General features: G+C 36.0%; 1 protein-coding gene across 2 annotated transcripts in view; it reads left to right on the forward strand.

The window, feature by feature from the left end:
- The window catches only part of LOC134846912 (prelamin-A/C-like), a 401,765-nt gene that overhangs the window by 357,198 nt on the left and 17,372 nt on the right, over positions 1-27,195 (forward strand). For both annotated transcript variants that reach the window (XM_063864337.1, XM_063864338.1), the window contains exons 2-13: positions 12,224-12,320; positions 12,436-12,609; positions 15,137-15,312; positions 15,700-15,882; positions 16,095-16,194; positions 16,513-16,683; positions 19,981-20,106; positions 20,913-21,133; positions 21,501-21,708; positions 22,681-22,785; positions 23,032-23,154; positions 23,383-23,439. In XM_063864337.1, coding sequence (XP_063720407.1) covers positions 12,264-12,320; positions 12,436-12,609; positions 15,137-15,312; positions 15,700-15,882; positions 16,095-16,194; positions 16,513-16,683; positions 19,981-20,106; positions 20,913-21,133; positions 21,501-21,708; positions 22,681-22,785; positions 23,032-23,154; positions 23,383-23,439 — 1,701 coding nt within the window. In that variant the 5' untranslated portion in view covers positions 12,224-12,263. The remainder of the gene's footprint in view (positions 1-12,223; positions 12,321-12,435; positions 12,610-15,136; positions 15,313-15,699; positions 15,883-16,094; positions 16,195-16,512; positions 16,684-19,980; positions 20,107-20,912; positions 21,134-21,500; positions 21,709-22,680; positions 22,786-23,031; positions 23,155-23,382; positions 23,440-27,195) is intronic.

Raw genomic sequence — 27,195 nt, forward strand, 5'->3', positions numbered from 1 at the left:
AAAAATTTGATACTATACAAGCGTTTAATAATAATCCCATTGTGACGATCCATTCTTGACAACTTTAAACTGAAAATCACACCTAAAACTTTTAGTTTTGTACGTGTGCAACTTCTCAAGAAAAAAATCTGTTTATATTACCGTAAAATTCAAAATATAAAGTTTAAGTTTGTCAAAAAACAGTTCCTAACACTCAACAGTTCAGTCAAGGCAGTCTTGATTACTGAAAAACCTTAACCAAAGTTTTTTTGCTTCTTTTTTTCTCTTGTTTCGTCGCTAACTTCTTTTAATGTAACAGTAAAGCAGGATCAGTACTGGCACAAGACATAGAAACATCAGTATACTGAAATTGTTCAATACTCTTGAATATTCAGTATCTTAACACATATCGGCAACTTCTTTGGCCCAGACTCTCAAATTGTTGACAACATAACCAGTTCAATTAGTACAACACTTGATTAAAAAATGTCTGAAGATTTTTTAAACACACATTTTTTGTTTAGAAAAACTCGTTAAAACTTGAAAATTGGAACATGCCACTTGAATTTGAACATTTAAATATGAACAGAAAAGATGTTTTGTGTTCTTCAATGTGTTAAGTTATCAAGTCTATCACGTAAAACCTACAAACATTAAAAACACACAAGCACAATTTTTTTGTTACAGTGGTGTCACCATGTACATGTAATTTACATCTTATTCGTGATCCACACATTTCTACATGTACAAAAAACATCTGCAAGAGAATCTGATGTTCAATCGATACAAAATGACAAGGAAATGATGCCAAATGGCATCCTATTCAACGAGTAAACGAAGATACTTGTAGCTGAAAAGTTTATTAACGCAGAATTTTTTGTTCCTTTCCCGAAATACAACCTGACGATTCTTGACGACTATACTATCCTGTCGAAGAAACTCAGCAGCTACTGGACTCAGCCATCTGTACTTTGCAATTGGGTTTTCTCGACCGGTTTCAACTCGAACGATGGCTTCTTCAACGTGGATTGGTTATTGAACCAAGTGAAGCAAGAAAAGAACAAGGCGAAACTCGAAGTCGAACAACTGCACGATGGCTTCTTCAACGTGGATTGGTTATTGAACCAAGTGAAGCAAGAAAAGAACAAAGCGAAACTCGAAGTCGAACAACTGCACGCGGAAACGAAAGAATGTCTGAACCCGGACCAGCTGCCACAAAACAGACAACGCAGAGGAATACCAATTGCTGCACTTGGAGTTGCTTCTATTGGCCTGTTTAGAGGCGGAATTCTTGTTGGAAACTCAGAAAGTGGCTAACTCAGAATTTTCGGATCTTGTCAGAAAGAAGCAAAAGAAAACGCAGAAAAACATAATGCGGCTAGCTGATTTTTCCGAGGCAGTCGCACCGATATACATCGTCTGAGATCCAATTCGAGCGAAAACTTTTTTCTTGTCAGTAAAGAACTCGCCGAACTGAAGAAAGTTCAAGATGAAATGATTTCAATACAGAACCACAACTGGAAATTTATAGACGAACAACTGGACACGTTTGCAAACAACATCCACAATCTTCGCAACTGTGACCAGCTACTGATTTCCAGACAGCAAATCAACTTCAATTACAATTCATTTTCATCCTTGCGTACGCAAATATCAAAACATAGAGAGCAGTTTTGTATGCATTTCGGATGAAAATTTTGAAGAGACACCTTCCGATGTGCTTAGTTCCGAATGATGGCCTGAAGAATATTTTAGGGGTGGTAGCAGACGAGCAAGTAAAGTCTGCTGACCGACTTTTTCTTGCTATTCCGATAAGCGAAAGCCTTAGCTATTATGAAACGGATACAAAAACCATCAAGGAAGGCCTACTAATGACGCTTTCAATACCTCTTGCGAGCAGACAGAAAGCTTTTACGGTGTATAAAGAACATGCAATTCCATTGCCTCAGCCGGAACCAGAGTCCGCTCTCAAATGGAAAATTGAAGCGGAATACCTAGCAGTATCGGAGGATCAGATGAAAACTGCAGCTATTAGCCAAGGACAACTAGAGAAGTGTATAGGATCCAGCAAATACCAAATATGTCATCGGAATATGGCAACAGAAATAGGAAATTCTTCGTGTTGGCAAACTTTTTCTTCAAAGGCGCTTTGGATACGTTGAAGGTTTGCGACACCAAAAAAATGTTCCTTCCGATGAAAGAACAAGCCAAAAGTTTGGGATTTGGTGTAAGGCTGATTACCTCAGCACACGATGGATACAGCCTGATGGAAACGAGTACATTGTCCTCGTCCGATTCTACAATGCGAATGTTCAATGGCTGTAGAATTCGCCTTATTTCGCTGGAATGCGGCAGACAGATCATGGGACCGAACATCAATGTACGAAGTGACCTGAGCAGTTGTGAGCATATTCCTGCGGTGTGAACGTTGAATTTCCTGACTCTTTGGCTCACTTGATTGGTACACTGCCCTCGGTGGAGGAAATGCCGACTTACAACCAACAATTGGATGCGAGCATGGATATGCTTAGGAATGTAAGAGAAAAACTCACAAGAATAGCCACAACCGCAAATATCGAAGCCTTAGAAGATATAGCGAAACGAAAAGCAACAGAGATGAGAACTTCGAAACCGAGCTTAGCGAGACACTTTGATAACCTGGACATACTGAAACAATCGATTATAATTAGGCTGATTTCGTTTTTACTTTTGCTTCATATCTTGTTTTTCTGGGTGTATTATAAATACAGTGGAGTGAGACAACTTGTACCACAGTTTTTGAAACGAGAAGACCAGAAAACTAAGATACCGATGAAGCCAGTTATGTCTGTGGACACGATGGGACACACAAACTTGACAGTGGACACAGGAAAGCACAGCGACGATAAGAAAATAGTGTTTGACGAAGTAACACTACGTAATATCCTGGCTACAGCAAAGAATGAAGAAAAAAGATTCAGAGGGAAGATGACACCAGCAGTGTCAAGGTTGCAATCACTTGCTAGTGTACATACCTTGAACACTTGTCAAACAAACATAGCACAATATAGCGAACAAAACGTTTAAAGAAGACTAGGTGTAAGCAACGGGTACTTGGACAGCCGGGGCTGTGCTAGTCCGTGCACCTTGAACATTCAGAACACTTTGAAACAAACATAATTGAATAAAACTACATCGAAAATGACAAACCCCTAAAATCGATCTATGTCAAAAATAGAAGAAACTAAATTAATAAGACACACTCCGAGCAAAAATGTATGCTAAATCGGAAAAAATACATGCGCACCAGTTTCGTTTGGCTCGAAACTGTTCAACACAGCAAAACTAAATTTCTCGACTTACTGTAAAAAGTTTCTCGCCGTATATTTTGCTTTAGACCACTTCTCACAATACATCTGGAGTGCAGAAAAACATAATTATAACGACAGATAATCGAAGTTTAACGCGCTCCTTCCAAACAAAAACGGTTCACCCCAGCCTTTGGAATTTTATTGATCAAGTACTAGCGTTTAATATCGTTGTGGGACATATCCCAGGAAAGGCCAATTCAGCCGCGGATTTTCTGCCTCGAATGGAAACTGACCCATCACAGAAAAAAGAATTGAAGCTCTCCGACAACATTCCCACTAAAGAAATTGAAGTATCGATGAAAGCAAATACACCAGACGTCTCGATGCAAAAACTTTTCCCAGATGAACAGTCCAGCCAATTGCCAACATTGTCTAGTAATCTAGTTGAACCTCTCAAGCAAAGTGGTCACTTGGATCAATTTTTGCCTGAAATCTTGAAGATCCAAACAACAGACTGTGATGCCATAACTGACCACCTGTATAAATTGACCAACAACGGTATAATCAGTTCAGTGAAAATGCAGAACCGGTTTGACGCAGCATTGGACATTTTCGCTACTAATCCATTGGGTTTGAAACGCGAGCATCAGTCAGATGATACTTTAAAGATAGTATTACAATGGTTGCAAAGGACACCTCCAGGGGTCCCTAAGTTTGCTACGTTCGAGGTGAAGAAGTATGCAAAACAACTTCCCCGGCTGAAATTGAGAATGGCGTAATATACCGACAATTCTTCTCAGACTCAGGACAAGTACAGTATAAACAGTACTGTCTGTCTTGCCAAGAAGCTTCGGAAGGAAGTTGTTTATCGACTTCACAACTCTACAACTGGAGGACACATCGGAATCGAGAGAACAGCACACGAGTTCCGCAAACGATCTAACTTTCCGGGCTTTACAGAATTCCTCCTACTTACATTCGACATGTTTACAAATGAAAAGATTGCCTCAATCGCAGTTGACTCCGCTACTTCAGGAGGTGTCGAGTCTAAAATCATTCCCTGGGGACATGTTACCGATTGGCATAATGGGACCGTTACACGGATCGACCTACACATATGTCCTAAGCGCAATCGACGTTTTCTCAAAATACTTCTTCGCCGCACCGATTCGAGACGGAAACGCAAAAACAGTTGCTACACAGCTTGTACAAATTTTTTTTAAGCAAAATTAGTTGCCGGAAGCAGTTCTAGCTGACTTAGGATCGAACTTCACCGCGGAATTATGACATAAATTAACCAAAACATTACAAATTGAATTAAAACATAAAATACTCAAACACCCTCAAACAGTAGGCTTAATTGAACGTTCACACGGAGCCCTAAAACGTATTCTTAAGTTAAACACGACCGAACAGTGGTCTGATTGGTATAAAAATCTTTATACTTCGAATTACTCATCTATTGGATGCACACCGTCGCTGTTATTTCACGGTAGAGAGCCGATCGAACAATTAGACTTATGTTTCAAAAATCAAAATTTAAAAAGACTAGAACCAACTTTTGACTATAATAGGGAATTACAAGATGCATTATGAATTACAAGATGCATTACAAGATGAATTAAACGACGCAGTTCGAACAACAGTTGCGCAAAATAAAAAGAATATAATTCAAAGTTATCATATGTACAGAAGTTATTTTGATAAAAAAGCAAACGCTGAAACGCTCTTATTGCATTCCTATTGTTTATTATTTAATCCAAAAATCACAGATCAATCAGCATTTGCTGCGAAATCAGTTCAACTATGGTTACCTTTATACCGCATTGAGAAAACATATACAACATCTAGTTATTCAATCCGTAAGTAGGTACGAATTACACACAAGTAATGCACAGAATTCGACTAGAACCCATAGTTCCTCGGTTCACAAAGGAGATATATCCCCTATTTCCGAAACAAAACTTCACAGTTGAACCCAGTCTTGGTAAATATCGAAGCGAACCCGTCCTTTTTGATTCACAGCTGCCAAATTCTAGTCAGATTGTGCTGGATATCACATTGGAGGAGAAACCCGAAGAGGACCTGTCACTCATAGACAACTCTTGGAGTCTAGGAGGACCATTGGCACCGCCAGCAGCGATACCCAGGTCCCCCTCCGGATCCACTTCCAATCAGAAATCGTGAACCCAGGATTGTAAACTTGCCTGATCCTAGTGAATTCTCATTGAATATGGAAATGGAAAAAACTTTCGTTCATGACCCGGACGCCACAGACGCTGAAATGACTCAACCGGAGGTGGAACCAGTTCAATCACAACAGCGTCAGAGACATCAGGATCCTTATGATGACACCATTGTTGTGGAAGGCCACGGACCAGGAACTTCGTCCTAGCAATAAGGTTCAACCTCTGACGTGATCGATATTTAAATGGATTTTACGGCATTCGAACTCCTACTAGAACACCTAATTATCCGCGCCCAACCAGTGCTTCCCAGCAGCGCAGAAATCCAGGATCTAGTAGAAGAATTACATTCGACTCTACGGCCAATCGCCTTTTTTCGCAAGCAATGAGACATGCACTAGCTGAAGCAGCCAGGACCAACTTCACGGAGATATTCAAAGGAACGCGGGAAACATAGTAAACCAACAACAGCAATCTCATTACGGTCTACGCAATCGCCTCAGTTTCAAACAGAAACCGATCTCCGAGGAAACACGAACATCTGAGTTAGACCGACAACGTACCGTGATGCCGCTCAATCTGGAACGGAAACACCTAAAAAATTTTCATGGAAACCTCCATGGCGCTGATTACAGTTTGATGATCATGATGATTTGATTTTTTACTTCGATTTTTCTCGTCGGCACCTTGTGAATCCGAGAACACAAAGTTTTGATTCTTATTTTGCATATTCCTAATCTTATTCTTAATCGTTAAAACTTACCCCTGTAAGGCAACATCAATCTTTACCAGCAAAGACCAACCGAAGATAAGCACAATTCCCTGGAATGACAACAGTTTCTCCTGGATTCTAAAACGTGTAACTGGGACGAGGTCAATCAATGGGGAAACGAAAAACAAAGAAAAATATGAATAGTTGCACCACAGAATCTAGCCGCAGTAAATCCGTTTGCTCGGTTAAACCATCAAACAGAATTTAAAAAGTTTTTGGCGGTTGCCTAAGTCCTCTGTAAGGGGACAGCGTTGTTAACTTTAAACTGAAAATCACACCTAAAACTTTTAGTTTAGTACGTGTGCAACTGCTAAAGAAAAAAATCTGTTTATATTACCGTAAATTTCAAAATATAAAGTATAAGTATTTCAAAAAACAGTTCTTAACACTCAACAGTTCAGTCAAGGCAGTCTTGATTACTGAAAAACCTTAACCAAAGTTTTTTGCTTCTTTTTTTCTCTTGTTTCGTCTCTAACTTCTTTCAATTTAACAGTAAAGCAGGATCAGTACTGGCACAAGACATAGAAACATCAGTATACTGAAATCGTTCAATTCTCTTGAATATTCAGTATTTTAACACATGTCGGCAACTTCTTTGGCCCAGACTGTCAAAGTGTTGACAACATAACCAGTTCGATTAGTATAACACTTGATAAAAAAGTTTCTGAAGATTTCTTAAACACACATTTTTTGTTTTTATAAAAACTCGTTAAAACTTGGAAATTGGAACAAGCCACTTGAATTTGAACATTTAAATATGAACAGAAAAGATGTTTTGGGTTCAATATGTTAAGTTATCAAGTTTATCAAGTAAAACCTACAAACATTAAAAACACACAAGCACAATTATTTTGTTACAGTGGTGTCACCATCTACATGTAATTTACATCTTATTCGTGATCCACACATTTCTACATGTACAAAAAACATCTGCATGAGAATCTGATGTTCAATCGATACAAAAAGACAAGGAAATGATGCCAAATGGCATCCTATTCAACGAGTAAACGAAAATACTTGTAGCTGAAAAGTTTATTAACGTAGAATTTCTTGTTCCTTTCCCGAAATACAACCTGACGATTCTTGACGACTATACTATCCTGTCGAAGAAACTCAGCAGCTACTGGACTCAGCCATCTGTATTTTGCAATTGGGTTTTCTCGACCGGTTTCAACTCGAACGATGGCTTCTTCAAAGTGGATTGGTTATTGGACCAAGTGAAGCAAGAAAAGAACAAGGCGAAACTCGAAGTCGAACAACTGCACGCGGAAACGAAAGAACGTCTGAACCCGGACCAGCTGCCACCAAACAGACAACGCAGAGGAACACCAATTGCTGCACTTAGAGTTGCTTCTATTGGCCTGTTTAGAGGTGGAATTCTTGTTGGAAACTCAGAAAGTGGCTTACTCAGAATTTTCGGATCTTGTCAGAAAAAAGCAAAAGAAAACGCAGAAAAACATAATGCGGCTAGCTGATTTTTCCGAGGCAGTCGCACCTATATACATCGTCTGAGATCAATTACGAGCGAAAACGTTTTTCTTGTAGCCGTAATATCCTGGCTACAGCAAAGAATGAAGAAGAAAGATTCAGAGGGAAGATGACACCAGCAGTGTCAAGGCTGAAATCACTTGCTAGTGTACATACCTTGAACACTTGTCAAACAAACATAGAACAATATAGCGAACAAAACGTTTAAAGAAGACTATGTGTAAGCAACGTGTACTTGGACAGTCGGGGCTGTGCTAGGCCGTGCACCTTGAACATTCAGAACTTCGAAAAAAACATAATTGAATAAAATTACATCGAAAATGACAAACCCCTAAAATCGATCTATGTCGAAAATAGAAGAAATTTAATTAATAAGACTCACCCCGAGCAAAAATGTATGTTAAATTAAAATATATGAAGCATTATATAATTGTTTCTGGAACGACCTGTGTGGCTCACGTGGCAAGAAATTGGACTTGTTCAACCTATCAAAGTAATATCCACCGATCAGTATTTTTTACTACAATTACGAGAAGACGGTGACACCACAACATATACTTTTGGAAGGAAGATGTATGACGGCTACTTCAGCCTGACGATTTTTAATTCTGGACAACAATATATATTCTGGTGGACTATATCTCTGTGAATCAGGATCATTGCGTATCTGTTTTCTCTTGGGAGGGCAGAAATTTTCAGCAGGGGAGTGTGACGTTGTTTTGGACACTGACCTTCTAACATCTTGATTTGTTGACGAGTATTTGTAAATACCAAAAGCAACATCAGAATAAAATGCAATAAGATCAACTGTTTGAAATGTTTGATCATGCCAAATCAATGCCGATCAAGCCGATTAGTTATGCAACTAAAACAAGGAAAACTCAAATGAGAATGTGTTCAAAACTGGAATTCTCGTATTACCTAATATGAAACAAGATAAACTATTTAACCATAAGTTTCGCAAATATTTAAATTTTGAATTTATTTATGCTAGATGTTAAGAATTTTCAACCCATGTTAACTAAGAATCTGGTGCCATAATTGATATTTAAAAGTTGTTTTCTTGGTATTTATTACACAACAGAATGTAAATAGACCATGACCCGAATTATAGATATTGAAAAAAGAATACTAATCGTCAGTGAAGAATTGAATCGTTAGACTGCACTGTTGCCTCTTTCACAGTAGAAAAACACAAACTTGAGCTCAGGACCCAAAATCATAGTCAACTAAACGTCATTGAACACCATCGTGAAACACAAAGTATCGAGTTGATACTAAGATTGAGGTACAAAAAGACAAGAAGTAGTTTCCCTGACCCTTAAGATATGAGTTATAGGGACATTTTTTCTTAACCTCATGTGCGACTTAATTGGACCACTGTTACACCAAAAGCGTTGTTTGATTCACCCACCCTTTATTATGGTTGCATTCATTTCGCTGTTTTCATATATATTTTATGTATAAGTAACTTTCATGCCCACTAATCTCTTTGAAGTACAGGAGGTGCGTTAGACGCTAGTTGATTTTTCAATTCGAAGAAGCTAACAGGATGAAATGGTTTTTACACGCGTTTTTCAACACAATTTTTTATACGCTAAATTTTTAAGTTTTCTTTTGAATGCATGGTTTCTGCTTCAAATTCTGTCAAATATCCGCGCATATGGCGTAGAGGTATCATACTTGCTTGAGACGACAAAGGTAATAGGTTCCGGTAATTTTGTTACGGATATTTTGGGCTTTTGCAATGTTTTTTTGGCAAAAATCGCTTTCTTGAAGTTTTTTGCCAGTTTTTTTTTCAATCGATTTCAATCATAGTCATTCATTGTTGATACGCAAGTTGCGCGAAGCTCAGCTTCTCCTCTGTGTACAAATAGTTGACTGTTACGAATTGTCGCTTCACGAAAACTGACACGTGACATCATTACCCAATTTTAAATAAATTTTGTCTGGCTGCATATTGCGTAAATCCAATAGTATGTTCACGTAAGAGTGATCTGTGATCTATATGACTGGGGGGGAGGGGGGTTGAGTACAAGAGCCGGTTTTCCAAAGCAATCACAGAAGCAAAGGTTGGTCGTATTGGTTTGACCTCCTATTAAAAAATCAATGCTGTGATGGCGTTCTTCGTTTTGAACATCTGCTATTGTAAACTTTTTTCTTATGGTTTGCTCCATAAAGTCTTGCGATATGAAAAAGAAAAACATTAATCTTTAAAAATTAAGATTTAAAATGAAGTGTACCTACTTAATTAGCTCAAACAAACGTTTATATTTGGGTTAAAAGACACAGTTGATGAGCATGTGAGTCAATTGAGGATGTCAAATGAGTTTGAACGTATGGCTCTTTTTTCCCTCACCTGCGAAATTTTACAACTAAAATATTTGTACACATTGTTCGATTGTTACGCAAATTGACGCGAGGATTTATTAAGTCATGACAAACCCATTTGGTCTTCATGATTAACCTTTTAAAACCACTCGTTGCACCAAAAAATTGATTCTCGGGAGAGGGGAAGGAAAAAGAGCCAAATATATTCAAAGTTATCTTTCCTCCGTAGGCTGCCACTCATCTATCTTCAAGGTTAAGTTAATAAAAAAAAAATTATTTCACTCTAATGGTCTTTTATGTTAGAGCGTTGTTCATAACATTATTTTTTGCATAATGTTCCATATTGGAACAGATCTCATAAAAGTTTTCGTAGTAAGATTTTCTTCTATAAATGTGGTAATATGTCGCCCAAAATCATAGTCAACTAAACGTCATTGAACACCATCGTGAAACACAAAGTATCGAGTTGATACTAAGATTGAGGTACAAAAAGACAAGAAGTAGTTTCCCTGACCCTTAAGATATGAGTTATTGGGACATTTTTTCTTAACCTCATGTGCGACTTAATTGGACGACTGTTACACCAAAAGCGTTGTTTGATTCACCCACCCTTTATTATGGTTGCATTCATTTCGCTGTTTTCATATATATTTTATGTATAAGTAACTTTCATGCCCACTAATCTCTTTGAAGTACAGGAGGTGCGTTAGACGCTAGTTGATTTTTCAATTCGAAGAAGCTAACAGGATGAAATGGTTTTTACACGCGTTTTTCAACACAATTTTTTATACGCTAAATTTTTAAGTTTTCTTTTGAATGCATGGTTTCTGCTTCAAATTCTGTCAAATATCCGCGCATATGGCGTAGAGGTATCATACTTGCTTGAGACGACAAAGGTAATAGGTTCCGGTAATTTTGTTACGGATATTTTGGGCTTTTGCAATGTTTTTTTGGCAAAAATCGCTTTCTTGAAGTTTTTTGCCAGTTTTTTTTTCAATCGATTTCAATCATAGTCATTCATTGTTGATACGCAAGTTGCGCGAAGCTCAGCTTCGCCTCTGTGTACAAATAGTTGACTGTTACGAATTGTCGCTTCACGAAAACTGACACGTGACATCATTACCCAATTTTAAATAAATTTTGTCTGGCTGCATATTGCGTAAATCCAATAGTATGTTCACGTAAGAGTGATCTGTGATCTATATGACTGGGGGGGGAGGGGGGTTGAGTACAAGAGCCGGTTTTCCAAAGCAATCACAGAAGCAAAGGTTGGTCGTATTGGTTTGACCTCCTATTAAAAAAACAATGCTGTGATGGCGTTCTTCGTTTTGAACATCTGCTATTGTAAACTTTTTTCTTATGGTTTGCTCCATAAAGTCTTGCGATATGAAAAAGAAAAACATTAATCTTTAAAAATTAAGATTTAAAATGAAGTGTACCTACTTAATTAGCTCAAACAAACGTTTATATTTGGGTTAAAAGACACAGTTGATGAGCATGTGAGGCAATTGAGGATGTCAAATGAGTTTGAACGTATGGCTCTTTTTTCCCTCACCTGCGAAATTTTACAACTAAAATATTTGTACACATTGTTCGATTGTTACGCAAATTGACGCGAGGATTTATTAAGTCATGACAAACCCATTTGGTCTTCATGATTAACCTTTTAAAACCACTCGTTGCACCAAAAAATTGATTCTCGGGAGAGGGGAAGGAAAAAGAGCCAAATATATTCAAAGTTATCTTTCCTCCGTAGGCTGCCACTCATCTATCTTCAAGGTTAAGTTAATAAAAAAAAATTATTTCACTCTAATGGTCTTTTATGTTAGAGCGTTGTTCATAACATTATTTTTTGCATAATGTTCCATATTGGAACAGATCTCATAAAAGTTTTCGTAGTAAGATTTTCTTCTATAAATGTGGTAATATGTCGCTGCGTGAGACGAGTTTTTTGTTCGATGAATTAATTACAGTCACTTGATGGTTTGGCGATGTTAATGATTTGGTATCGTCATCATTCGCGTGATAATGACACGTGCTCAAATATCACGTGCCTAAACAAACCAGTAGTGTGACCAGAAACTGACTTTTGATTATTACAAGTAGTTTATCTTCTATGCTTTAAGGACGCCTGGAAGCTACCTCTTTTTTTCAAGGTAAGCAACACCCGTTATTTCAGATCTTCTATTTTGTGACCGAAAGAACAAATTGCAAGGAATGAGCACACCACATCAATCCACAACGCGGCGGTCAGGCGGACGTCGCGAGAGACCAGTAATAGTTTCCATGATTGATTACTATTTTTTTGACATTCAGAAGAAATACAAGACTTTTTTTCGCTCCCGTGTCTATGAAACAGTTCAGTTTTATAATGGTTGTTATTTTGCAGAGTATGGGAGGCTCCGGCACCAGTGAAAACTACGAATACCGAAGCAGGTCTCCTCTCAGTCCCGCGAGAGAAGTGAGAATGCGGGAGAGACAAGAGATTCAAGGCCTCAATTCGAGACTTGCGGGCTATATTGACAGAGTCAGAAAACTTGAAACCGAAAATGATGCACTTAGGGTGAGCTTGTTACAGATTAGACACGTTTTTGTGTGTGATATCGTTACAAGTCAAGTCAACTTTTTTTATGACCATTAGGCAGTGCCTCTTGTGGTCATTTCAAATGTTTTTTCCTATCTCCGTTCGAATTCGTACATGTCAATTCCAATCGCTTCGTTACGGCCTGGAAAAATTGTTTCTGAGCATTATATGAATTATAGATTGATTATGCGTATAAAACTGCTTTTGCGTCTGACCTGGTAATTGTATCAGTGCCTCGTTTAGTCAAAAAAGATTTGCTACATCTAATTTAATTATATTTCTGATCAGTCTAATTATATTTCTGATCAGGCTTAGGTCCTTTTTTCTCCCCCCACCCCCCACCTCACATATGCATCAATTTTATGTTGCAACGAGGGGTTTTACAAGGTTAAGTATGAAGAACAAATATATTTTTTCGTAACAATCCGATAATGTGAACAAATTTGTAGTAGTAAAATTTCGCTAGTGGGGGAAAAAGGAAAAAGCCGTAAATGTTTGCCCTATTGCATTGAAGGTTTCAACTTGTCTAAAGGCAAATAGGATATGGCTCTTTTCCACTCCCCCCCCCCCCCCATTTAAATTTATAAACTATTTTAACGTTGTCATAATGCAATGAAATTTTGCTTGGTGAACAAACTAACGATTGTGAACTGATTTTTTCTTCATACTACACATCGTAATATCACGCATTTAGCCGTTATAGCACGTAAAACAACTATAAAATGGAAAATTTGAAATGTGGGGGGAAAGTGGAAAAGAGACTAGGCTGTAAACCACTTTACATTCCCGACCCACCCGTCCTCCTAAAACTAAAATTTGAACATGTGCGCTTTTTCAGCCCCCCTCCTCGGATATAAAATAAATACGCCTTGAAATTGGTGCTTGTATCTGGTAGGAGAAAAAATTGGGCGATTTTCTCCACCCTTGTTAAGTTATAATATGAAAATACCTGAAGTTGTTCGTACCTCTTTCGGCATGTGAGAAAAAAGGCATCTTTATCATTCCCTCATCTCGCATAAGTTTCAATTTTATGGTATAACGAAGGGTTTGCCTCTTTTCCAGTACCCTCTTTAATTTTTTTTTTTGAAATTCAAAATACAATTGACATTTGAGGTTCTAAACTGCAATTATTTTTGAAGTTTACGGAGGCTGTTTTCCACTCCCCCTCACATTCGAATTCAGTTTTGAAAAACTAACTTTACGTTGTCATAAAGCTACGAAATTTTTTCTTGGTGAAGAACGTAACTATTGTGAACACATTTGTTATTCATACCTTATATCGTAACAACGCAATCAACTGTATTAACACGTAAGACAAGTAAGAAAATGGAAAAATTGAAACTATTTCCGCCTCGTTTCGGGTCTGAAGTAGATCGGTTTCGGGTAGCTGGCTGATGGGCAGCAATTCAGTTCATACGTAAATTAACCATATTTATCGGAAATAACAGTTCAACAAAGAATAACGAACTGCCATAAATTTCAGTATTTAAAAGCAGAATTTAATGTCATAAAATACACAAAATCAAATTATTAATAAATCAATTTTAAAACTGCGCCTGAAAAACTTGTGAGCTTGGTTTCGATCTTTCAGCTTTTGACATTTTCACACACGGTTCTTCGTTCACCAAAAATTTCATTAGTTACGACCTTGGTTTTTCTCGCTATGCGTTCTACTGAGAACAGAAAGAACGGGGGGGGGGGGGGGTGGTTCTGTGGAAAAGAACCAGAAAAAGACCCGGAAATTGGCCTCGGAAATTGACATTTCAAATTTTCTCAGTTGTCTTTCTTGTTATTGTGGCTGAATGCGTGATTTTACGATCTAAGATATGAAGAACAACTTTGCTCACAGTAAGTAAGTTGTTCACCATGCAAAATTTTGTTGTATTATGACCACGTAAAATTAGTTTTTCAAAACTAATATTCGAATGAGGTAGACAGTGGAAAAAAGCCGGTGGAAAATTTTTTATATAAGTTTACAATATAAAATTATTGAAAACTTATGCCTACGGCAATTTGCATGTAAATATGGTTTTAAAAATTAGTTCACTCATTCACGCTTTAACAATTTATTGCAGTTTTAAATATCAAAAGACTTTTTGTTAAATGAATTCAATTTTTTTTTGCACTGATATGTTTAAGTATGATTTATGCACAAATTACTTCAAAATGGAGCGGAGCCCTTTATCCTTCCCACCTGCAAAAAAGTTTTTACATGTAAAACTTTTGTTTTTATATTCCGATTATTATGAAAATTGTTTTTTTTTTGCAGGTTTTCCAAATCTTTTTCATGAACCGTTAATTCAGTTTTAATTGCCTATTCAAGAGAACAGAAAGAAATCAATTTTTGGCTCTTTTTCCTTCCCCGCCCCATTTGCAAATTTTTAACAGTAAAATTAAATTTCAGTTCACCTTCAAAGTTGGCATGCGGACTAATTAGGCCATGACAAACATATTTGGTCTTGTTATGAGCTTGAGTTGAGACGTATTAGCTTGAGTTTGTGTTTAGATTAAAATTTCGCGTAGTGAGCAGTCGACAACGCATGAGCGCACTCAAGTGCGTCAGTTGTTCGAAGAGGAATTAGTCACATTGCGAACAGAGAATGAGAGCCTGGTCACAGAGAAAGCCTTCTTCAAAACTGAAAACGACAAAATGAAAGCGAAGCTCCAAGAAGTTACACCTAGGTAACAAAATATGCTAGAATGGCCTTTTCCTGTTTCAATTTCGGTTTTAATTTTTTTAACAACTTTTAAAATAGTTTTATTATGAAATTAATCTTTGTATGGCAAAATTTCCTTTATCGTGAACACAATTGTTCACCTTTTCTAATAAAATCCAAATATCACTCATTTGACTAATTTAGCATGTTAAAAGAAGTTAAACTTGAAGAAGTTGGAGTTTGTTCCGGTTTATACTGCGAACTGGAAAGTTCAACGCGACGGCATTTTATTTTCGAAATCTAGACATGATGTTTCGGAATAATAAATAAGTAGAAAACGTGTGTTGGATCTCAAAGTAATGTTAGAGCTCAATGTAATGTTGTTCTATGTGCTTATTATTATGCTTTACAGATTGAAAGACCTAGAGGCATCTAATGAGGATCTCAAGAATGAAAACCAAGACTTGAAGAAAGATTTGGCCGACGCTGAGTCAGCTACTTTTAAGGCAAACAAGGACATTGATGTATTGACAAACGAGCTAGCCGACCTTGTGCGAACGCTGGATGAGTTGAAAAAACAGTTGAAATCTGCCCAGTAAGTGAAAGAAAATTCTCATTTTTCTTTCTGCCTTTGTTTTCCTGAAGTTAATTGGTCTGTTTTTCAAAGAATCGATCAGATTAGAGTGAGCAAATCCTTGTTTCCGAAGTTTGGCCGTTTTTTGTTGTTAAAATCAGTATTTGATATTGCTAACGCCTTTTAAGAACAAAAATTGCTCGTGATATTTTGATCAATGTTTTGTGTTTTAGAGACCAACTAGAGTTTGAAGTGAATAGACGAACTGAGGCAGAAGCCCGGCTAGAGTCCCTCAACAAAAAAGTGTCATTTGAGAAGAACATATTCGAGCAGGTCTGTTTTCAATTAAGTTTAAATCAATTGATTTGATAGTTCAATAGCGAAACTTAACAAAAAATATTCAGTCAGGAAGAACCAAGTGATAGAGAGCTTTTTTACATCCCACATTTGAGTTTTAAATCGAAAAACTGTTTTAAATTGTCATAAGGTAATGAAGGGCTCATGATGAAAGAAGGTCTTGAAACTAATTAAAGTAGTCACTATAAATAAAATTGAGTGATACTTTTAAGAGGGGACAGTAGTTTCCTAATTGCATTTTATTAGAAGATTAATTGAAAAGAATCATTTTTGAGTGGATAAAGTGAAGTTTAGACGTTGCAAGAGAGGACGCACGTGAAGGTGACGGAGATCGAGGAGATAGAAAGGAGGAAGAACCTGGAGACAGATGCGAGGGTGCAGCAACTCCTGCAGGACATCCGAATGCAACACGAGGACAGAATAGACGACTACATCAGGGAGAAGGAGGAGTTATACCATCAAAAGGCTGGCATTACATTTCTCATTCATGCGTTTTTTTTTCGCTGAAAGAACTGTGATTTAACAGATCTGAAAATAGAAAACGGATATATGTCTGACCGTACCAGGGCAAAGCTCTGCATGTAAAAAAACCGAAGGCCCGATAAAAAGCATCAAAAAATTGAAGTAATATTTTTTTCGGTTTTTGTCAAGCTAAAGACATGTTTTCAGCATGTTGCATATTTAATGCCAGTTTTTTATGATTTTTTTCGAAGAAAAGCGTGATTGACTTCTAATTTCGAAAGTGGAATTTAATCATCGAATTTCCCAACGAAATGAAAATATTTTCTAACTATTGATCCGGTTTAGTCAAATTAGGTTAGTTTTATCAAAAAAGTGTCAATCATAAATTGTTCTAGAAATTCAAAGAGCTTCAAGGCCATATTTTTTTCTTTGAAATTTGAAAGTTCAAGTTTTTCTCAAAAAACAGGTAGTTTTTTCTGTTTGCTAGCGGTCATGACTTCTGTTCAACTCTCTGTTGGCTGTATTTTCAGTTTTTGTTGTCAAATAAGAGACTAATTCGCTTTCAATAGTTTCGATATATGCCAAACCGGCACCGTTGCTTCATATCGCAACGTTGGAATTGTGAAAAATCTTTTAAGTGAGTGTGCTTTGATTTCGGGGCACTTGCTTGGTCGGGGTTTTCTAGCTTTAAAAAATGTTCGAAAATAGGCGTCTTCCGAAGAATTATTAATTTAACATTTTGGATGATCATTTCCGTCATTTGGCAAAGAAATTTGTTGACTTGATGGCCTTTGTCCTCGTTTTCTGTTTTCAAACCCCAATAACCGTCAAAGTTGAGTGATGTTTTTTTCTGGAAAAGTTAAACTTTGCTCAGGTTCAACTTTAGTTTATGGTGGTTTGACTTTTTTATAAATTGTCTTTGGATAAAATAGCCGAATAAAAAGGAGTTAGCGCTTTACACCTACGATAAGAAAGCTTGTAGCACAAAAAAAAGAAAAGTATCTGTTTTAGTTTTACAAACGGATATAACAACGGATATCGAGTTTTCTCCTATTGGGTTAGATTTTTTGAAAAAAAAAAAGATTTAAAAGATTCCTGATTTTCAACGAGTTTTTTGTTTTGTTACTTTAATTTGAAAGTGATTCTTTCATTACTCTTGCGATAAGCTAGGGTGTTGCAATCGAGTTCTAGAAGTTTTCCCCATAAAAAGCTTAGGTCACAGGATGACTGAAAATGGTGGTCATCTCCATCTGTACTTCCGTGAATGAAGAGACCCTTCATTTTAAGTTTGAGCTTGTCTTCATTTAAATTCATTCAATTTGAGCATGTCTGCATTTCAAATTCTGGTTTTATTCAAATTTTGTTTTTTAAGTTTACGAACTCCGATTTCAGTATATAAGTCGTTCTTTCATTTTTTCTTTACTCGGCTTGAAAGGCCTCAGCTTATAATAAATCAGCTCAGCTAACAGACCTCTTTTTGAGAAAAAAAATTATCTAAATGTTTTGAGGCGAGACTTAATTATTTTTTTCCAAATGTTCCAATAAAAGCATTAGTTTTTTTCGACGCAACGTGTGTATCCTGAAGAATGGTCGGCTTTTTTACCACATTGTAATTTGCATTTTGATGCTAGTTTGTTATTCAAGTTTCTGACTTCTTGTTACATTTTGTCTATCGGTTAGTTTGTCATGCTATATATGTGTTGTATCGCAAATACTATGTGTTGTATCGCACCTGGAAAATTACCCTGAGGTTTGAGCTCAATCAAAAAACTGGTTACGGCAATCTTACATGCATAAGTGGCTCCTCAGCTACGAGTTCAATCGATAGAACGGGTTGTGAGAATTTTTTTCTGCAGAAGCAGTTACGCCCTTATTTTTGTAGAAAAACTGTTATGAACTGACTGGCAAAGTCAAAGTTTGGATCGTTTAAGATGCTTTTTCTTTTTAAGAGTAATCAACGTAGTGAAGAATCTTATATAGGTCTTGCCGTTTTTTTAGGAAAAGTCTCTAATAACTACAGATGTGCATTCATACATATTGATGCATTTGAGAATGCACTTAGGTATATATGCTTTTTTTGAGTTCAATTGAAATTCATCTGATGAAAGTGACGTAAATAGGACTATCCAAATACGAACGTGGAAATGGCTCGAAAAAAATGAATGATTTCTATTTTCGAAAGTGGAATTTATTTTGAAGATTTCTCAGCGAAATAAAAATTTTACCTATCGATCCAGTTTTCTCAAGTTGGGTTCATCTTATCAAAAAAGCGACGATCATAAATTGTTCTAGAAATTCAAAGAGCTTAAAGGGCATCTGTTTTTTCTTTAAAATTCGAAAATTTTTTCAAGAAAGTTGAGTGTTTTTTTTTTATGTTCACTTGCGTTCATTACTCTTTTCCAATCTTCGGTAGGCTATGTTCTCAATAAATGTACCGATAGCTCTAAAGGTAATCTTTCAATGAAAAGAACAGAGTTGAAAAATTTTCTTGGTTAAACTCTTGGTGAAACCTGCCCTGCCAAATCTGACATCGAATTTATTTTGAACGACGGGTATTTCAAATCTTCTCTAGAAAAGCGGCTAATCTCTGTAGTTAGTCGAGAAGCCATTAAGGTTTTTAGTAAAACCCAAATCTTGAAATTTCAAGCATTCTGCATTCCCGCATCAGTGAAACATATTCTAAAAATTATCAAACAGATAAGAATTGTGTTGTAGTATTAATAAATTAATGAACATAGTGTAGACATTTACATAGGTCGTAATAATTTTTGTTCAAAAAAGTCGAAAGTTTGTCCACACCAAGTTTGTTCTGTCGCAGCTTTTTTAAATTTCTTTTAAGTTGAATTCAAATTCATTTGTTACAGAGGGCAAGTCACCTCTTTTATTACGAAAGCGAAATCGGCGCAAAAAAAAACTTGAACAACTTTTAGTGAAGAAAAAGCACTCAAATTAGTAAATTTCCCAACGGAATATTATGTTTACTTATTCGTGCAGTTTTCTCAATTTAGGTGGATTCAATCAAAAAAATGTTAATCATAAATTGTGTCCGGTTTATTTGGGTTCAGAAATAATCAGTGTGGTTTTACCCATGCTCATTGACACTATCGCAACTTTCTGTTGGTCATATTTTTAACCTGTCTTTGGTAGGTCAGACGCTAAAATAATGTACGCTACAATAATGAAATTCGCAGTTGCAATTTTTCTAATATGTGTTTCTTGCACTTTTCTGGAAATAGCAATTCGTTTCGCATCTTCTATCGTCGCTTTATGAGCTTTTTTCACTGGAATATTTCTGATAAGGTTGCAAATATGAAGGAACAGAACAAGGAGAGAGACCGAGAACTAATTCAGAAGACACAGCTTCTGATAGACCTGCAGCACGAGATCGCCAGCTTGCACAATGAAGTACTGAAGCTCAACGACTTGGTGAGTAGATTGGTTTCAATGGTGCATAAAAACATGTATTCGCTTGTAAAACGGTGCGTCAAAGCGAAATTTTTTCCAAAAAAAGCCCAAAAAGTGCTTTAAGAGAGCTAGGAAAATCAATTTGGTTGACCTAGAAAAAAAGCTTGTAAAAATTTTTTGAAACCCACCCCCCCCTAGAGAAAATCCTAGATCCGCCCCTGTTGGTCCTGATGTTTTTTCTTAAGAAAAATTTGCTCACGCCGAGATTTGATTTTTTTGCGGTTCGACTTCTGATTTCCTTATAAGCTCCTTTTATTGTCTTTCCTTTGTTAAATAAAGGCAAACTCCGCTATCGGACAGCAAAATTGTAAAAAGGTCACGAAAAACATGAATGACTTCAAGTTTCAAACTGGGCTTCAACTTTCTAGAATTGCCAAAATGAAAACAAAATAACTATTGTATTGATCTTAATTTGGTAAACTTGCAAAAAAGATCAAATTATTAACAGTATTTAAAATTCAAAGAGCTTCAGGGTGATATATTTTTTCTTCGAAAATTGAAACTTTTCAATCAACTTTTTTTGGGTTTCCTTGTTCTTTTTTTGCCCCGGCCCCTTTTTGCGTTTGTTCATCTTGGGCCTTACTTCCGTGGGGGAGATCGATGTAATCCATTTGGCCGTTTTTTTGATTTTTTTTTTTTAATTTTGAGTTCGTGAGCCCTTTGCCAACTGCCTGATGGCTGTCTTTAATGTTTTCAATCGAGAAGGAAAGATTTATGAATCGTGTTGCTGTTGTTGGTGAACAGAGAAAGTGCAATGTTTGTTCTAGCTACGAGACAGAGACGCCAGAGTAGGAGAGCTGGAACAGGAAAAGAAAGATATGAAAGCCAGAATGCAGGATAGAGAGAATGAGAAGAAGGATGAGTTGGACAAGCTGAAGGACATTCTCACGAAGCAGTGCGACGAGTATCAGAATCTTCTAGACGAGAAGCTCAGTTTGGACCTAGAGATCTCTGCATATAGGAAGATGTTGGAGAGCGAGGAACAGAGGTGCGTTGTTATTTATAAATTAGTTTGTTCTTGATCGCATTTGATCGATCATTAATTTGGAAATAGAAGAATGTTTTTGATTAAATTTTGAAGATATTTGATCCTCTGTATAAAATACTACTTCAACTGATTAACCATTGTAGATCTGAATTTATATGCTTTATTTGACATCAGTGTTGTTGTACTGCCAAAGTTTCAAAACTGGATTGAGTTTTTAGGAGTTATGGGTAAGCTATACCTAAACATCGTTTAGAGTGATCCTTTGTTGGGCGATTTTTCGCCGTTTGAAATCGTTTTGCAATAACTGCTGTTATGAAAACTGTAAGACTGGGGATTTCGAATGTTTGTTTCCTAAATTTGTGTGTAGAATGAACATCTCTCCATCTCCTGGGCGCAAACGCAGCAGGCGTGACGAGGCAGGAGAAGGTACCTCTACCAGAAGTAAGCGCCGGAAGATGAGAACGGACGAGTTTTTTACAAGCGAAGTGGTACAGTCCACTAAACTGATCGGATTAGAAATCATAGAGGCAGATCCACGTGGACATCTGGTAGCCTTGCAAAACCATACAGCGCAGGTATGGCACTAATCTATTACTCATTATAGCAAAAGAAATTAAGAAAAGTCTCCGGTGTCTGCAAGTTATAGAAAATCACGTAAACAAAACGTACATATTATGAAAAAATTATACGTTACTTCTTCGGTTATATGTAAAGTATTAGCACTGCAATCAGGTATCTATATTTAATGAAAAACTATTTAAATTTAAATTAAAAATTATATGAAAAAGTTTCAGCACAAAATAAGTATTTGAACAAAAATATTGTCCACATGCAGTTGAACATAATGTTTTGAATATTTTTAAGCAAGTATAATTTCCCAGCGGAATAAAAAATTACCTGCCCAGTGTCATCTTAGTGTGTGAGTTTTTTTGGAAAAAGTGTTAGTCAGAAAATTTTCTTGAAATTCAAAGTTGAAACATGTTCCAGTTTCGTTTGGATCGCTGACTCTTGTCCAATTTTTTGTCAGCTATGTTCATTTTATTTGCGAGAGTAATTGACTTTAGTTAATCAGGAACTAGATTTTTCCTAAACAACATTTGTAAAACACCTGTAAGAAAATGAACTTGCTTTATTATTGAACTTAACAACTTCCAAGATCATTGTCACTTGGTCTAGAGGTGCCTTAGGACCGGAAGGTCTGGAGTTGTAAAATTTTGCCTATTGAGCCAGTTTTCTCAAATTGGGTTAGTTTTAACAAAAAGTGTCCATCCTAAATTGTTTTAACAATTCAAAGACCTTGAAGGGCATCTATTTTTTTCTTCGAAATTCAAAAGTTGAAGATTTTTGAAAAAAAAAACAACAAGTCTTTGTTTTTTTTTCTGTTTCCTTGTGTTTATTACTCTTTTCCAACTGCCAGTTGGCTATGTTTTAATGCTAGAATGCTAGAGGTTGTGTTTCTCCACAGTGTTTCTCAAATTGAATTTTCTCTTTTGTTATTAAATTGTATACCACTGACTATTCTACAATAAGCTGCAATGATATTACAGGAGATCGTCTTGGAGAACTATGAGGTCCGGAGGGTGATGGGAGAGACTATAGCCAGCTTCTACTTCCCGGGAGAGATTACAATCCTTCCGAATGCAATCACCACCGTGAGTTTAACATCAGACGTCTCTACTGAAGGCATGAGACGAATTAAGTGTTTTTTTATGAAATAAATTCTTAAATTTGTTCGACTTTTTTCACGACACATTACATAAAAGATACTTCGATCCAGTCTTCTGAGCGAATAGTCTCTTCTCTTGAAATATGATGATCGATTACGTTACTCATGTGCGACATCAATTTCAAGGCATTGATTGATAATTTTCTGACCCAAATGTATGTTGTGTTGTTAGGTACATAGTTGTTGTAGCGAGGCAGCGGTGAGTGAGCCGCCCGAAAATTTAATAGCCGAGGACGTGCAACAGTGGCCGGTAGGGGAGGAATACGTGACATACCTCTACAACCCAGACGGACAGGCAAGCGATCATCAATTCAACAAACTGTCATTTTTTTCGAAACACATTTTTTGAAATGCTATTTTGATATCTGAATCAAGACTAAAATCGGGGCCAGTTTTCTTATATGACCACTATCATGGGCAGGCGTTTTTGAGGCCTCCGTTTTTTGAGCCGTTTGTGACAAGCTTTGTGCTGAGAAGACGGTCATGTAAAATATGGAATAAATTATTCTCCTTTGTATTTAAGGAAGTAGCCAGTCGCCACTGTCGGAGGCGAGTAACACAGGAAGAGCAGTTTACTCTGGTTAGTGCTGAATATTTATTGTAATCAATTTAAGTGTCAATGAATGAAAAGAAGACACGAATTAACCATCAAACGTTTTTTTTCCGCTACAAGTGTTGATAATTTAACGCTATTGGAACCTGATCTAAACTACATTTTATGATTGGATAAATTAGATATTTTACCAATGTAAAGTATTTAATATTAACCAATCATGATCCATCTAACTAACAATCCACTTATTTGTAAGTGCTGAAATTACTTGTAATTTCAGCACCAGAGAGATTTGAATTTAACTTAGAAATTAGTTGACTCTCCAAGAAGACTTCAGCAACCGCAATAAACCAGTATACCCTAGATCTATTGAGCCTAGCAGAGACTAGTTAAACAACCTGAGACTAGATAGTATAAGAGTAAGATTAGGATTGGTATTAGACTAAGAAGTTGCACGAATCTATCCGGCCGAAAATAAGATAGCGTGACGAGCAGACGGTGTACCCTATCCGAAATTACTCTATGAGTTATACACTTCGGTCATAACTCATCTGGTGCGACCATAAGTCTCGAATAAGACCTTAATAGCTTAGAATTAATCAAAATTAGATTAGAAATTAGACAAAACATTTTCAAAATGTTATTATACGACGATAATTTAATCGAAATGTCTCTACGACTCAATAGATCAAAACCAATATTCCGAACGATAAGAGAACTACCCGGAATTGCAAGAAGACCTCGAAACAGAGACGACATACGACAAAGTAGAAACATACCATATAGTTATATGGTAGTTCGGCAAAAGCCAACACAAACTTTTGTATTTAGAATACTACTAGCAATGAATTTAGATTTTCATTTGCAAACATAAAATTTTGAAGTCAATCTTCAAAATCATTTCAGGCGCTAAACAAAATTATTAATATACAATAACGATGGATAAAGAGATCTCAGATCGTTTTCCTAAATTCTGCAGTAATATACAAAACATGTTTGAAAAATATTTATTGGAAAATCAAAATAAAAATTAGTAGCATGACAATAAATGGTTAGTAATTATAAATCATCCTGTTGTTCCAGCTTCATCACCTAAACATAACAGCATTAATAAGCTCACTAATATCATAAAAACACTAAATCTTTTCTCTACACAAATTTAAATCATTTTAAACTTAAATTCACTTAAATTTAAAATCAGATCATCAAGGCTTATCCTTGGATCTTAAATCATTTTCTACTTAATAAAATTTAAAACTTGATCATCAAGGCCTCTCCTTGGATCAAAAAGAACAATTTTGTTCTCCCCCACCCACTTAGCTAGTGTCTAACGACCTCAAACGTCGATTCACTATCCAACCCTTTCTAAAAAACCCAGGACTAATAGAAATTTTTTAAACAAAACTAATCATTCAAATTAGGATAAACAGTGAAGAACTTCGGTTATTCATCCTTCACTTGATCCCCCCTCTTACCAGACCCAGGATAAATCTTAGACTTAGTAAGTTTAAAATAGTATCTAACGAACTACTCGCGTTCTAATTATACCTGAACCTTGTGGATCGATTTACTATTCTCCAACCCTGAACACAATCACTACCCTTAAGTAAGATTAAGTAAGTTAACACCTTAGCTTATACTAGCCACGAGAAAGTATAAAATCATTCTTCGGAATCGATATACTTTTCTCTCCAACCCTGAACAAATAGACCCAGGTTAGGCTAACCAAAAAATCGTAAGGACTAACAGTCTAAGTAATAGAAATCATTTAACAACCTTTTGCATCCGTCATCCTAAGCCTTATGTCATTTAAAAACCTAGGAAATAAACAAACAATCGTTTTACACAATTGTGAAATAGATAACAAAAAATACGATCTTGTAATCACACCTCATACACAAACAGTTGGATATATCAGAACAAAACGACAAACATTAAAAAGAAAAATAATAACCAAACAAAGACAAATTACACGAAAAAGATTTTCCAAAAACCGCAACGCATTTTCAGAATCAGAAACCAACAGTTTAGACGAACTTTATAAATTAAAAGAATCTATAGATAAAAATTGCCCCATTCACGATCAATTATATTTTTCCGACTCAGAAACAACTTCAAATTCATCAAAAAGAGGAAAAAGAAGAATAAAAAAGCAATATAAACACAAACCAGTACATTTATACAATTGGAATCAACCAATTAGACACATTGATAATTATATATTAACAGTCATCAAACGAAAAAATGAGCTCAACACACACCCCAGGTGAAGAAAGTCCAGATGATGATGATATCTTCCCCTTTATAGTAGATGCAACCACTGATAGAGGACAGCATATATTTTGCAAAAATTTACTTTTAAATTTATTTGAACCCGGAATCAGTCCATGTAAAACAGAGTTCCCAGATGTAAAAATCAAAAGACAAATTATCGATCACTATCTAAAAGATATATGTAACCTAACACAACAATACGGAATCTACTCTATAGAATTCAGTTCAACAAATCAGAATCACAGTAAATATATAATTCAAACAGACGACCTTGATTTAGAATTTTCAAAAGTATTCACAGAATATATAAAAAGCATCCAATATCATAACTCACAAAGAGCAAACTCCATATTTACTAATGAAGTTTTTGCAATAATATATAGTTATATCTCGATATTAGAAAACGAAATCCCAATCACAAATGTTTCACCGACAGAAACATCGAAACATATAAGAGTACGACATGAAATCACACTACTCTCTAGTTTTCTAAATATAATTAAAGAAAATTTCACGAAAGATGAAGTTTCACAACATACAAAACACGACTTACAAAAAATTTTGGCATGGTTCATAATAGATTATTTCACACATAATATTGATTTAATTTCACAAGCAAGAAAAAATTTTAGACCCCAAAACTCAAACGATGATACTGCCATCACAGAACAATCAGACTATGTTTGGGACCCCGAATGGTCTCACTCCACATTCATAAATTTCCCACAATCAATCTCAAGTCAAGCAATAAGTACGATATCTTACGTAAGAGATTATGTAAGAGTAATACCATTAACCATTGATGCAACACCATTAAACTATAATACATTTTTACCCGATATGCAAAATAATAGTTTAAACTCCACAGTCATACACAATGAAAACCTCAATGGAACTAGAAATCTTACTCAACAAGATATCCAGACACCATCACACTTCATAAATGAAGAAATCGTACACACAACAACTACACAACAAAGTATTTCACCAATACGTCCAAATTTAACAACACCAAGAAATACAAACCCTGCACAAACACAGGTAACCTTACAATCAACCGTTAAACCTTCGGTTGCCCCAAAATATTCACACATGGATTACCAAACATACAGACCCATGACAATACCGTCAAAAACACGCAAAACGTTCACTAAAAACAATTTTGCAGACCATAATTATAATTACACACATCCATCAAAAACAAATTATCAACCACGAAAAAATTTTAGTAATTATACAAGACCTCGAAACTGGGATAACCCAATAGCACAAACTAATTCAGTAAATTTTCAAACAAATTTACATCCTTCACAGGATCATAGTGAAAATTATCCATTTTTTCAACAAAATAAAAATAAAAAACAAACATCTTATCAAATGGATTACTTATCCTCAGATGATGATTTCTTACAACCAGATATATTTGCACCCTATAATCAAGAATATCGTGGACAAAGAGTACAGAAACCACATACAAATCATAGAATTTTTTCTCCACAACCAATAGAT

The sequence above is a fragment of the Symsagittifera roscoffensis genome, chromosome 5, assembly GCF_963678635.1.
Source record: "Symsagittifera roscoffensis chromosome 5, txSymRosc1.1, whole genome shotgun sequence".
Lineage (NCBI taxonomy): Eukaryota > Metazoa > Xenacoelomorpha > Acoela > Convolutidae > Symsagittifera > Symsagittifera roscoffensis.